The sequence below is a fragment of the Heterodontus francisci genome, chromosome 49, assembly GCF_036365525.1.
Source record: "Heterodontus francisci isolate sHetFra1 chromosome 49, sHetFra1.hap1, whole genome shotgun sequence".
Lineage (NCBI taxonomy): Eukaryota > Metazoa > Chordata > Chondrichthyes > Heterodontiformes > Heterodontidae > Heterodontus > Heterodontus francisci.
Window position 1 is genome coordinate 2574528 of NC_090419.1, and position 15175 is coordinate 2589702.

A 15175-nucleotide genomic window follows, 5' to 3' on the forward strand; every position below is an offset into this window, starting at 1 on the left:
AGGAAGCTTCTCCTGAATTCCATTCAACCCCCTCGAGTCGGAGAGATGATAGGTTCATTCTGCACCAACCCCAAACTCTCTATAATGGTAGGTCCAGCGAGTCTGCTCTGCAAAGTAAATGATGGGGTGATACTGAATGAATCTACCGGTGACCAAAAAGATTGAGAGCTAGTGTGTTAGTGAGAGGAGTTACGGGCCTGGAATAAACCCTCCTGCTTCGATACGAAAATAAAGTAAAATATTCTGTCTCTGAATGCGTTTTGGTTTATTGATTGCTCACCAGAATTCTCTCATTCATTTCTTCCATTCCGTGTGTTAACCGTTGCTTACTTGGGGCTGTGAGGTGTGTACTGCGCCCCGCATGCATAGAGCAGGAAGATCCCAGGCTTCATCCCGCCAGCCTATATTGTGTTATCCGATCTCGCCGTGTGAGGTACTGACTGATCCGCTCCTCTTCCTGTGTAACAAGCTCAAGGGGGTTGAAAGACCTCCTGCTGTTGCTATTTAACAGGCTAGAGAGGGCTGAATGGCCTTTTCCAGTTCCAATGGGGTGCTGAGGGATTGTATCTACATACTTTAAATGTATATATGCGTGTGAGTGTTGCATGTGCAGCTCCTGCAAACCTCCATATCGCTGCAATTGTCTCCAGCACCTACAGCCCCCCTATCTGAGTATCCTCATCCAGCCCCTACAACCCTCCATATCTCTGTAAACTCTTCCAGCTCCTACAAGCATCCCTATCGATGCAACACCCTGCAGCCCAACAAACCACCAAATCACTGCAACCTCCTCAAGCTCCGACAACCCTCCCAGTCTATGTGACCTCCTGCATCTCCTACAACCCACCATATCTCTTTAACCTCTTCTAGACCCTATAACCCTCCGATATATATAGCCACCTGCAGCTCAAACAACCATCCCTATCTATTTTACCTCCTGAAGCCCCTACAACTCTCGGTAACTTACTCCAGGTCCTACAACCCTCCCTATCTATGAAATACCCTGCAATCGTCCATATCTCTGTAAACTTCTCCAGCTCCTACAACCGTCCCAATCTCTGATACCTCCTGCATCTCTTGCAACCTACCATAACTCTCTATCCTCCTCCAGTCCCTATAATCCTCCATATATTTGTCACCCCTCCAGCTCCAACAACCATCACATGTATGTAACCTCATGCAGCCGCTGCAACCCTCCATAAATCTATAATCTTCTCCAGCTGCTGCAGCCCTCTCTATCTGCTTTAATCCCTGGAGTCCGACAACTCTCCATATCTCTGTAAAGTCCTCCAGCCCCTACAACCCTCCCAATCTCAGTGACCTCCTGCAGCTTCTGCAACCCTGGATATCTCTCAGACCCCATCCAGCGCCAACAACGCTCCATATTTCCTAACCCACTGGAGCTCTTACAACCCTCCCTGTTTATGTAACCCCCTGCAACGCCTACATACCTCCATATCTCTGTAACCTCCTCCAGCTCCGACAAACCTCCCAATCTATGTAACCCGCTGCAGCGCTGACAAAACTCCACATTATTGCAACCTCCCCCTGCTCTTACAACCCTCCCTATCTATGAGACCTCCTGCAGCTCATATAACCCTGTATATCTCCGTAATCTCATCTGGCCTCTACAACTCTACATATATATGCAAGCTCCTCCAGCTCCTACAACTCTCCCAATCTATGGGACCTCCCGCAGATTCTGCCACCCTCCATATCTCTGTAACATCCTCCAGTCCCTATAAAACCCCATTTAAATGTAAACACCTACAACCATCCCGATGAATGTATCCACGTGCAGCCCGTAGGACCCTCCAAATCACAGCAACCTTCACCAGCTCCCACGACACTCCCTATCTATGTAAACTCCTGAAGCCCTTACAATCCTCCATATCTCTGCATCCTCCTCCAGCTCCTACAACCCTCTCTACCTCTGTAACCTCCTCCAGCCTTTATAATCCTCCAAATATATGTAAACCCCTGCAGCCTTACAAGCGCCCATATCTCTGTAACCTCTTGCAGCTCTGACAACATTCCCTATCTATGTAACTCCCCACAGCCCCTGCAACCCTCTATATCTATGCAACCTTCTCCAGCTCCTACAACCCGCCCCCAATCCCTGCGACCTACTGCAGCTCCAAAGCCCCTCCATAACTCTTCAGCCTTCTCAAGACCCTATAACCATCCATATATATCTAAACCCCTGCAGCCCCTACAAACCTACATATCAATGCAACCTCCTCCATCTCCTGCAGCACTCCCAATCTACGGGACCTCCTGCAGCTGTACAACGCTCCGTGTATCTATAACATCCACCAGCCCCAATAATCCTCCATTTAGATCTAACCTCCTCCATCTCCTACAGCACTCCCAATCTACGGGACCTCCTGCAGCTGTACAACGCTCCGTGTATCTATAACATCCACCAGCCCCAATAATCCTCCATTTAGATCTAACCACCTCCAGCTCCTACGAACATCCCTAGCTATTCAACCTCCAGCAGCCCTCACGACCATCCATATCTCTGTAACTTTCTCCCACTCCTACAACTCACCCTATCTTTGGACCCCCCTGCAGCCCCTACAATCCTTTGTATCGCTGTAACGTCGTCCAGCTCCTACAACCCTCCTTATCTCTGTAATGTCCTCCAGCTCCTATAAACCTCCCCATCAATGTAACCCTCTGCAACCCCTGCAGCCCTCCATAACAAGGTAAACCTCTCCAGCTTCGAGAGCACTGCACCATCCCTCCCCACAAACATTGTGACCACCTGCAGCTCCTACAACACTCCATAACCCTGGAACCTCCTCCAGCCCTATAACCCTCCCTATCTCTTTAACTTCCTCCAGTCCATACAAACCTCCAGATATCTCTAATCTCATCCAGCCCATATAACACTCCATGCACAAGTAACCTCTCCAGACCTACAACCCTCCCTATCTGTGCACTCCAACAGCCCCGACAGCCCTCCTTATCTCTGTAACCTTCTCCCGCTCATGAAACCCTCCTACTTTAAGGGATTTCCTGCAGCTCATAAAAGCCTCCATATCTCTTTAACCGCAACCAGCCTGTATAATCATTCATATATATGTAAACCCCTGAACCCCTACAATCATCCAAATCACTGTGACCTCCTCCGCCTCCTAAAACCCTCGCTATCTATGCCACCCCTGCGGCCCTTCAACCATCCATATCTCTGTAATTTCCTCCAGCTCCTATAACCCTCCCTATCTATGCAATACCCTGCAGCCCCTGCTGCCGTCCATATTTCTGAAACCTTCTCCAGCCCCGACAACCCTCCCTTATCTATGTAACCGCCAGCAGCCCCTACAACCCCCCATATCTCTGTAACCACAACCAGTCCCTACAGCCGTCCCTATCTATTTAAGCAGCAGCAGCCCCTAAACCCCCCCATATCTCTGTAACCACATCCAGCTCCTACAACCCTCCCTATCTATGTAAGCACCTGCAATCCCTAGAACCCTCCATATCTCTGTTATGCCCTCCAACTCCTATAACCCTCCCGATCTATGTCACCCACTGCAGCCCCGACAGACCCCCATATCACTGCAACCTCCTCCAGCTCCTACAACGCTCCCACTTCAAGGGTCCTCCTGCAGCTCATACAACCCTCCATATCTCTCTAACCTAATGCAACCCTTGTAATCCTCCATATATATGTAACCCCCTGCAACCGAATACCGTTCAAATCGCTGTAACCTCATCCAGCTCCGACCACTCTCCCTATCTATGTATCCCCCTGCATCTCCTGCCGCTCTGCATATCTCTGAAAACGTCTGCAGCTCATAAACCCAGCCCCCATCGATGTGACCTCAGGTAGCCGTTACTGCCTTCCTTATCTCTGTAATGTCCTCCAGCTCTTCCAACCCTTCCACTCTCAGGGACCTCCTGCAGCTTATGTAAACATCCATATCTCTCTAAGCTCATCCAGCCGTTATAACCCTCCATATATATGTGACCACTCCTGTAACCATTCCTATCCATGTAAACCCGTCCAGCTCGGACATCCCGCCATATCTCTGTAACCACCTCCATCTCTTACAACCCGACGTATCTACCTCAGCCCTTGCAGCCCCTAAAAACCTCCATATAAGTGCAACCTCTTCCATCTCCGATAGTCCTCCCAATCTATGGGACCAACTGCATGTCCTACAACACTCCATAACTCTATAACCTCTTCCAGCCCCATAACCCTCCATATATATGTTACCACCTCCATCTCCCACAACCATCCCAATCTAGGAAACCTCCTGCAGCACCTAAGATCGTCCACATCTGTGTAACCTGTGCAACCTCCTCCACATTGGGGCGGCACAGTGGCGCAGTGGTTAGCACCGCAGCCTCACAGCTACAGCGACCCGGTTTGAATTCTGGGTACTGCCTGTGTGGAGTTTACAAGTTCTCCCTGTGTCTGCGTGGGTTTCCTCCGGGTGCTCCGGTTTCCTCCCACATGCCAAAGACTTGCAGGCCATTATAAATTGCCCCGAGTATAGGTAGGTGGTAGGGAAATATAGGGACAGATAGGGATGTGGTAGAGATATGGAATTAGTGTAGGATTATTATAAATGGGTGGTTGATGGTCGGCACAGACTTGGTGGGCCGAAGGGCCTGTTTCAGTGCTGTATCTCTAAACTAAACCAACTCCTACAAAACTCCATATCACTGCAACCCCTTGAAGCCCCTACAGCTCTCCTCATCTCTGTAAACACCTCCAGCCTTTGTATTCCTCTCTCTCTCTCTCTCTCTCTCTCTACATATATATATATATATATAATCCCTGCAGCCGCTACAACCGTCCAAATCTTTGTAAGCTCCTATAACCCTCCCTATCTTTGTAACTCATACATCCGCTTCAACCATCCATATTCTGCAACCTGCTCAAAATCCTACAACCCTTTCTATATATATATCTCCAAGCAGCCGCTGCAGCCCTCCATATCTCTGAAACCTTCTCCATCTACCTTCTCCAGATAGATTGGAGAGTTGGGCAGAGAAATGGCAGATGGAGTTCAATCAGGGCAAATGCGAGGTGATGCATTTTGGAAGATCCAATTCAAGAGTGAACTATACAGTAAATGGAAAAGTCCTGGGGAAAATTGATGTCCAGAGAGATTTGGGTGTTCAGGTCCACTGTTCCCTGAAGGTGGCAACGCAGGTAAATAGAGTGGTCAAGAAGGCATACGGCATGCTTTCCTTCATCGGACGGGGCATTGAGTACAAGAGTTGGCAGGTCATGTTACAGTTGTATAGGACTTTGGTTCGGCCACATTTGGAATACTGCGTACAGTTCTGGTCGCCACATTATCAAAAGGATGTGGATGCTTTGGAAAGGGTGCAGAGGAGGTTCACCAGGATGTTGCCTGGTATGGAGGGTGCTAGCTATGAAGAGAGGTTGAGTAGATTAGGATTATTTTCATTAGAAAGACGGAGGTTGAGGGGGGACCTGATTGAGGTGTACAAAATCATGAGAGGTATAGACAGGGTGGATAGCAAGAAGCTTTTTCCCAGAGTGGGTGTTTCAATTACTAGAGGACACGAGTTCAAAGTGAAAGGGGAAAAGTTTAGGGGGGATATGCGTGGAAAGTTCTTTACGCAGAGGGTGGTGGGCACCTGGAATGCATTGCCAGCGGAGGTGGTAGATGCGGGCACGATGGAGTCTTTTAAGATGTATCTAGACAGATACATGAATGGGCAGGAAGAAAAGAGATACAGAAGCTTAGAAAATAGGCGACATGTTTAGAGAGAGGATCTGGATCGGCGCAGGCTTGGAGGGCCGAAGGGCCTGTTCCTGTGCTGTAATTATCTTTGTTCTTTGTCTTTGTTCTTTTATCTCCGACAACCCTCCCCATCCATGTGACCTCCTGCAGCTCCTACAACCCTCCCTATCTCTTTAACTTCCTCCAGCCCCCTACAAACCTCCATTTATTGTAGCCCGCTGCAGCCCCTACATCCCTTACCATTTCTGCAGTACCCTGCTGCACCAACAACCTCCATATCTCTGTAACCTCCTCCAGATACTTCAACTCTCCCCACCTATGTAACACACTCCACACAACTATCCATATCTCTGCAACCTCCTCTCTCTCCTGCTTTCCTCCTAATGCATTTGACCTCCTGCTGCTTCCACAACCCTCCATATCTCTGTACCCACCTCCAGCGTCTGAACACATTGCTAACCAAGTAACCCCCTGCAGCCTCTTCAACCATCCATATCTCTGTAACATCCTACAGCTCCTATAACTCTTCATTTATATATAACCCACTGCAACACCTGCAGCCCTCCATAACTCGGCAACCTTCTTCAGCTCCTTCCACCCCCCACTAACCTTTGTGATCTCCTGCAGCTGCTACAATCCTCCATAAACCTGTAAACTCCTCCAGCTCCTATAAACATCCCTATCTCTTTAACTTCCTCCACCCCTTGCAACACTCTATATCTCTACAACCTCACCCAGCCCCTATAACCCTCCATATATATGGAACCTCCAGCAGCCCCTACAACCCTCCCTATCAATATAGCAGTCCTGCAGCCACTACAACTTTCATATCTCTGTAACCAACTCGAGCTGCTACAACCCTTCCTATCATTGTAACCCACTGCAGCCCATACAACTCTCACTGTCTATGTAACATCCTGCAGCGCTTTCAAACCTCTATATCACTCCAACCTACTCCATCTCCTACATCCCTCCCAATCTGTGGTACATCCTGCAGCTCATACTACCCTACATATCTCTGTAAATCTTCCAGCCCGTGTAACACTCCATATATATGTAGCCACGTCGAGCTCCTGCAATCCTCCTTATCATTGTAACCCCCTACAGCCCCTGCACCCATCCATATCACTGCAACCTCCTCCAGCCTCTATAATGCTTTATATATTGTTACGACGGATGGTTCCAGTCAAAGTCCCCCCTGTCTAAATATATGATTCAGATTATGTTGGGAGCATCGCACTGTAAATTCAATCTCTTCATTCCACAGATCACGTAACATATAATTTTAATGTTTCTAATTTAAAGAAAGACCCTGCCAAATTGTACCATCTATTCACCCCCTCATGAAACTAACCAAACCAAGTGTCTTTAAATCAACAAATTAAAAGTTTGATTAGAAAATGAAAATTCTTAAACACTAATAAGACACAAACAACATTTGAAATAGAAAAAATATAGTCCTTGCAAATTTGCAGCCCATTGTTGCTTGAAGTTCTCACAGCCGTTGGATGGGGACAAAATAGGTTATTCAACAGTAGAACAGTCTGTCGTCGAAATCCAGTGGTAAGTGATGTTTTCCTTCTCTAGCGGTCTCCACAGTAGATCAACAACTCACAACCACTTTTAATAGAATCAATCTGGCTTTAGAGTGCTTGGGTGATAAAAGATTGTCACAGTTTAACTTCCCTTCCTTCTGGTTAAATTATCAGAGATATCAGTTTAGGCCTGATTTTTGCTTCTAATTTTGAGAGATAATAATAAATAAACAGACTAAATTCTCTTCCTCCAGTTTAAAATGGGCTAAGACTCTTCTTCAGGTGCTAACACATCGATGTCTGCCTGCTTCCTCTGTTAGAATACTCTGTTTGCACTATAAGACAGTTCAAAATTAAGTTGTAACAAACGTGTCTCGCGATGCTCAGTCCGAATGGCTATATCCAAGACAATGAGAATGCACTTTTTCGGTAACTCTTAAGGCCTGCTTGTTCTTAAAGCAGTATTGATACTTTACAGTCTTAAGGACACACCACATACTTCCCGGAGGGAATAAAAAGGATCATGACAGGATACGTAACCTCCTGCAGCTCCTACAACCCTCCCTGTCTATGTAACTTCCTTCAGCCTCTACAACTCCATATCTCTGCAACCTCCTGCACCCGGAATAAGCCAGCCACCCCCACCCACCCCGCCCCATATCTCTGAATCCTCCTGCAGACCCTGCAGTCATCCATACCACTGTAACCTCCTCCAGCCTCAACAATCCTTCTTATCTCTATCCTACGACAGCCCAGACTACCCTCTACCCTCCCTATCTCTGCGACATCCTCCAGCCCCAGCACCCACCCTCTACCTGTAAACACAAACAGCCCCTACAACCCACTGAGACCTCTGCGCTCCTCTAATTCCTGCATCTTGCAAACCCCAAATGAGCTCCAGCAGCCCACCGTATGACTCAGTGAGAGAGCAAGGGCTGGCAGTGAACATGTTGCGGGAAAGTAAGGGAGATAGACTAAATACCATCTCTCAAAAATGAAAGCAAATAATAGTAATCAACTGACAAGTGTAGATTTCCAGCATCTGCAGCATTTTGATTTTGTAAGAATAACTTTTGTTTTCAGCAATTGACCTAGTTGGGGTTTTGGAGAGACAGTAGCTTCTGATTCCATGTCTCTCCAGCAGGGGACGCTCTGACTCTCCTCCTGCCCCCTTTCTCTCCGCTCCTCCAAAGGTCACCTCATTGCCTCTGAGCTGCTACCTTTCGACATGTGTGATGCCCCTGCCCCCGCTATTGTATTTCTGGTCATCTGGCTGTGAGTCACCTCTTGTTCACTGTCCCAATGCTCTTTGGGATGTGTGAACAGCAGCACCCACCACCCACCCCCCCATCCCGCCCCCTCCGCCCGCCGCCAATATATTTAGGATCATCCAGCTGTCGGTCAACTCATGTCCACTGTCCTGATGCTCTTTGGACTGTCCGACCACACCCCGCACCACCACCACCGATCCCCTCTCCACTATCCCCGCCCCGACACCCGGCTGCCAAGTTATTTCGCATCATCTAACCCTAACACTAACCCTAACCCTACCTCTTGCACATCGGGGATGAATATTAGATTCATGGACTGCAAACACTGGGACTTGCCTCTGGGCTGCAGTCAGTTTTGTTTGTTGATTAATTGAATAATTGATCTAACCGGACATCTCACCGCACTCTTGACCTGCTCTCTGAACTTGGACTGAGTCGCCCCATAAATAAATGTGTTTGTGCAGCAACTTAAATTCATCATCATCAATCCGACTTGTCGAAATATGTATTCGGAATCCGTGTAATCCCTGTGATTCCTTCCTGATATGGTATAATATAAGAATTCTATAACAAATACCAACCACAGAAGTATGAAGCTGCCAGATATGGTGAAGAGTAAGATCACAGACCTCCTTCTGCTCTCCATCTCTGGGTCACTGCAATTCTCTCCCTTGTTATGACCCCTCAACCCCTTGCGAACTCGATTGGCCACCAAAATGTGTCTGACAGTTAGAGCATTGAGCAACAGAATTAAAGCGATTGGGAGCAATGGGTTTAAAAACTTATCAAACACGCCAAACCCCACCCATACGGGATCTGTATAAGAGCTTGGCTTTGCAGAACAGAACCATGGTACTTTGCTGATTTTCTCTGCAGGTTCACAAGCAAAGTAAAATGGGACGTTTTGTAAGCAGAGCAGAATGCCGGTTGTTGCTAGAACAACAACTGCAGTTTTCTCAGTGCAATATTTTGTTTTCAGCTTCTGACAACAAATGGCCACAAATCGATCAAACGTGAAAGTGACGGTGAACCAGACAGAACAATCTGTGGCTGCGCGAATCAGAACAATGATAACATTACATACAGGCGTGATGTAAATTATAACTTCTGGGAAATAATAAAAATGGATCCTGAACAGTATGACCTCAGTGATAATGACCAGTAGATCCGTTGTTGCCATGGCCACCAGGTAGTGAGTGGTGCACGTGGAGAGGCCGCATCTTCCCCGGGACAGGATCACAATCGCCAATAAATTAACTGTAAGAGAGAGAATGGGAAAGAGATTGGAAGTAACCGATCAAATGCTCGAATTGTCTGACGCAGACAGTAAGCACAGACACAGACCATGCACCGGGATAGCAGAAAAATGGTGCAGATGCTGGAAATCTGAAATAAAAGCAGTAAGTGCTGGAAATACTCAGCAGGTCGGGTAGAATCTATAGAGGTAGAAGCAGAATTAACATTTCAGGTCTGTGACCTTTCATCACAACTGTTCTGAGCAAAGAATAGTCCATGTATCTGATACAAAGGCAACATATCTAGTACATGCTGCCAGAGCGACTACATTTGAGTGTGAAATATTCTAATGTTTGCACCACATGTCCACATACCTAACATTTACAACAGTGTCCCTGCACAGGTGTCAGGATCAGGATACTCTGAGGATTTTCATTCCAAGAGCAGAGCTGCTGAAAAAGAGAGGAGTTCCACTGGAAATGGCGAGTGAATGAAACAGCACAAATAAATTCGAAGTGGGGCTCTCAGAACGATCCAGCCAGAGACGGTCGATGGATACCATCCGGGAAAAGGCTTCATAGTGTCTGCCAAGCAAGACCTCATCCATTGGGAGTTGAAGGACAGCTCGGCTTTACTGGACTTTGGACCAAAGAGGGGAAGACTGACATGTACAGAAATGTAAATGAACCTTTGTGGCAAAGCTCCGAGCTCTGAAGGAAGGAAGTGTCGTGCTCTGTGGGACAATTGGGACAGAAAGACTCACTGGATTAGTATTCGGAGCCTGAAGAAAGGAGGGAGACCTCTGAGGGGAGGATTTAATGTCAGTTAATGGTGAATACATTCAATAAAACCGTCATGACATTTAAGGTAGAAAGTGGGGAGATACATGATAGATTAATCAAAGAAAGGGCAAACTGTCTAGTTCAGATGGATTGCATCCATACATAGTTTGAGAGATGGGGAAGCGATAAGAGAGACACGATTATCTGTTCATCAATGTTCATCAGAGTAGGGAATAGTGCCGGAGAACTGATGGACAGCTAATGTGATTCTTGTATTTCAGACAGAAGATAGATAAATTTGAAGGAACTATAGACAATTAAGCATAACGTTACTGGTAGGAAAAATAATTGAATACTTATTCAAAGGTTTAACAGGAAAACATCCAGAAACACCTCGCAGTGTCGTATTATTGTTAATTATTATCATAAACGTGTTTGAATAATATCAAAAAGAGTAGAGAAGTGTAAAACAGTTCATGCAATTGACATTAATTTTCCAAAGGCCTTTGATAAGCAGCCAAACAGCAGATTCATGGCTATTGTCAAAAATAGTTGTGTTACGGGATAAGCAGCAGAATGGACAGCAAGCTGGCTTGAAAAATAGGAAACATGGAATACGGGTAAAAGTTTGTTCCTCAGATTGGCAGAAGGTGGGAAGTGGTTACCATAAGGATCAGCCCTAGGAATACTGTCATTCACCAGTTACAGGAATGATATGAACTCGGGCAGGAGGAGCACAATTTCAAAATTGGCAGAAAAATCCAAATTGAGAGTATAGTTAATACAGAGGAAGAATGCAACAAAATACCTGAAAACATTATTAATAACAGTTAACAGATTTGCACAATGGGAATTTTAATAGCAATTTTATTTCATTGCAGCTAAGTGTGAGTTGTTGAATTTTGGTTCGAAAAATAAGCTTCCCAAATAATCTTTGGAAGGTAAGAGTCCAAATCGTTTAGAAGGGAAAAGGGGTTCAGGGGTTTAGATTGATAAATCGTAACATAGATTAACACGACCATAAAAACACTAACAAAGCACTGGAGTTCATTTCCTGAGAAAGGAATTGTAACAGCCGAGAGTTGAATTAAACTCATATCGAACGTTGGTTATTCCACAATTAGCGTTCTATGTACAGTCCTGGACTCCATTTGACTAAAAGGCTTTATTGGAGAAGGTGCAATTATTTTAACCAGGACGATAATCGTACTGAGAGAAGTGTACTATTTGTTTCAACATTAACAGTTCATTAATATTATTACTCAATGCCCCTGGTCTGATGTCTGTCATGAAAATCTGATATGTGAGATACTTAGATACAGCTGCCTCTCCTCACTGAGACACACCTCATTGAGCTCAGGGAAGCAATTGTTGCTGCTAACATGTGTCGAGACGCTAAACCAGGCATAAGAACTGATTGGAAGAACCTTAGTCATTTGCAAAAGTGCATGTTTGAATAACTGCAATTCGATATTCATTCCGTGCATTAGCACGATAGTAAAAAGCAGCACTTTTGACATACAGATTCTCAGAACCGTTTTGGGGCAAGGCATTATTCAACGCTAAAAATACTTAAGTGTTCACAATAAATATAATCAGAATCCGAAACGTAATTTTACAGAGGATTATAATGCGTTAATAATGCTTCTCTGATGTGTAACTGTAAGGAAGTAGTTAACATCTGTTTCTGTTGGGGCAGTTCAATGGAAGACAGAGCAATACTGATACATTTTAATGTATACACTTATTAGCAAACATCAGCGAAAATCGTCCCCTTTTGCTGTCAATTACTTGCGTCAATCACACAGGCAACTCCAAGGAAAGGAGAGATCTGTCACCAGAAAAAATGATTTCAACACAGAATCGGATTGTACAATTGTCCTCAGTACAAAACGAGAGTGACACATGCTCCCGGTAATACATGACCACTGGGGTCAGGTGTTCCACTCCAGTTAGTGACCACACTCAGTACACTCCTAAAACTGACAGGTACTCCCAGTAATACATGGTCACTGGTGTCAGGTGTTCCTCTCCAGTTAGTGACCTGCACACAGTACAAATCTATAGTGACAGGTTGTCCCATTAATACATGACCACTGGGATCAGGTTATCATTATGGTTACTGATAGGTTAACAGGCACAATTTCATAGTTGCGGATGCTCCCTATAGTACATGGTCACTGACATAAGGAATTCCATTTTAGTTAGTGACTGACATGCAGTACAATTCTACAGTACGTCAGGTGTCCCATTCTGGTTAGTGACCCACACTCAGTACAAATCTACAGTGACAGCTACTCCCAGTAATACAATGTCACTGGGATCAGGTGTTCCACTCCAGTTAGTAACCCACAGTCAGTACAATTCTACAGTGACGGTTACCCCCAGTAAGAAATAGCCGCTGGGACTTGTGTTCAACTACAGTCAGTGACCAACACTCATTTCGATTTTACACCAAGTGATACTCCCACCAGTACCTTCACTCTTATAATTATTCTTACTGATCTCCAAGTCAATGTTGCACAGTATTCCAAAAATTCTGATCTGTGAGAGAGCCAGTCAGTTACAAACAGAGGTTTATTCTCAGCTCAGTCAATGAAATAAAACTAGAGGGATAATTTTATATTCGATACAGGAACTTATCAGGTGTCTGTATACTAGATCAGTATGTAATATTATCTGCCAGAGGGTAAAATCATAGGCCAGCTCACAGCCAGATTTACTACTTACCGGGAGCACCAATGATGCCAAGGATCAAGTAATATATTTTCAAGATACTATAAAATGTTGCAATCATTTTCTTCGTGAAGTAATCCGTTCGTTCTTGGTACAAGCAATCCCGCTGCATTAAATTCTGAGGCAATATATTTCCAGAGCCTGTTATTTATAGTCTGTGGGATCTCCACGGAGTATTGATGTTGCCACATTGTTCAACCTGTTTTTTTTTTAATTGAACAAACAGATTATGACGTCAAGCTCAGTCTGTGTTGTGATCGAATATATTTATTTTGGAGATTGTATTGGCAAACTTCCAAGACTGGAAAATTCTCATCACATCATATAACTAATGCAAATTCGAAGCTGTATTCGCCGAGCAGTAAGGTTGTCCTTTCAAACACTGTCGGTCACACCTCCAGATGCCATGATGTTTCAATGATGTTCTTCACTCAATTGTGGTTCGGGTGGTGAAGGGCAGGTTGCAGTCATCGTCCATATGGGCCTTGAGCTGCAGGATCTCACTGTAAAAATGCGGAGAAGCCCTCTCGAGCCTTCTGTACAGATACAGGATGAGACAATACAAACCCTTGAGTCTATTATGCAGGAACAGGAGGAGGCCAGTCAGCCCCTCGAGCCTCTGCTGTCTTTTCATTGACTTGCGCGGGAAAGGAGGAAGTTGAGGAATAGATGAGAGTTTTAAGGCCTCTTGGCAAGGAGTGGGGGTGGGGGTCATGGATTTGTTTGCATTCGCCTGAGAGGAGAAAAGGGATCTCATTATAAGGTCTCATCCTAAACAGCATCTCAACACTACTGCACTCCCTCATTACCTCCGCTTCGACACGGCAGAACTCCATCAATACTGACTCTGACCGTGCAGCACTCCCTTAGTACTAAGCCTCTGACAGTGCAGCGTTCCTTCAGTACTGACAGTCTGACAATGCAGTGCTCCCTCATTCGTGCCCTTCCGACACAGCATCACTTGCTTATTGCACCTCCATCAGTGCTAGTCTCCCTTAATGTGGCACTCCCTTAGTACTGACCCTCCAGCAGTGCCACATTCACTGAGTACTGACTTCCGACGGCACAACATACCCTCAGTACTGACCATCGGACAGTGCATCATTCCCTCAGTACTGGTACTCTCAGTAAATCTGAAAACGGGGAGCTTTATTCACAAGACTTTTCAAGTAGCGGGCGGGTTGAGAGTGCTGATTAAATATGCCGGCTGGAGCCTAGGATTTATAAGTAGAGGTACAGCATGCAAAAACTTGCAATTACACTAAACCTCTATAAAACACTAATTGCGTTCCAGGTGGAGTGCTGTTTCCAATTCTGGGCACCAAACTTTGGGAAGGATGTCAAGGTCTTGGAGAAGGTCCTCGAGGCGATTGACAAGGATGGTACCAGGAATGAGGGAATTCAGAGAATGTGGAGAGACTGGAGATGCTGCAATTGTTCTCCTTAGAGCAAAGATGGTTCAGAGGAGACTGAATCGAAGTTTTAAAATTCATAAGCTTCTGCTGGAGTAAATAAGGAGAAACTGTTTCCAGCGACAGGAGGGTCCAAAGCCAGAGGGGCACAGATTTAAGGTAATTGGCAAAGGAACCAGGGAAGGAGATGAGGAGCATTGTTTTTATGCAGTGAGTTATTGTGATCTGGAATGCGCTGCCTGAAAGGGTGGTGGAAGCAGGTACAATAGTAACTTTCAAAAGGTGAATTGGAGAAATGCGTGAAGGGGGAAAATTTTACAGGGAAGGAGCAGTATGAATGCGAGACTTGCTGGATAGCTCTTTCAAAGAGTCAACGCAGGCAGGCTGGGCTGAAAGGCCGCCTGTGCCGTATAATTCTGTGCTTGGGTGTATTATTCAGAGTTAGGGAGAACGCTGGGTTCAGCA

At 45.6% G+C, this 15175-nt stretch overlaps 1 protein-coding gene across 1 annotated transcript; it reads right to left on the reverse strand.

The window, feature by feature from the left end:
• Positions 1-388: 388 nt before the first annotated feature.
• LOC137358333 (probable G-protein coupled receptor 139) lies at positions 389-13410 on the reverse strand. Its single transcript, XM_068024276.1, has 3 exons — positions 13293-13410; positions 8945-9801; positions 389-457 (listed from the first exon to the last, which is right to left on the reverse strand). The coding sequence occupies exons 1-3, from the start codon at positions 13408-13410 to the stop codon at positions 389-391; spliced, it is 1044 nt and encodes a 347-aa protein (XP_067880377.1).
• Positions 13411-15175: the final 1765 nt, after the last annotated feature.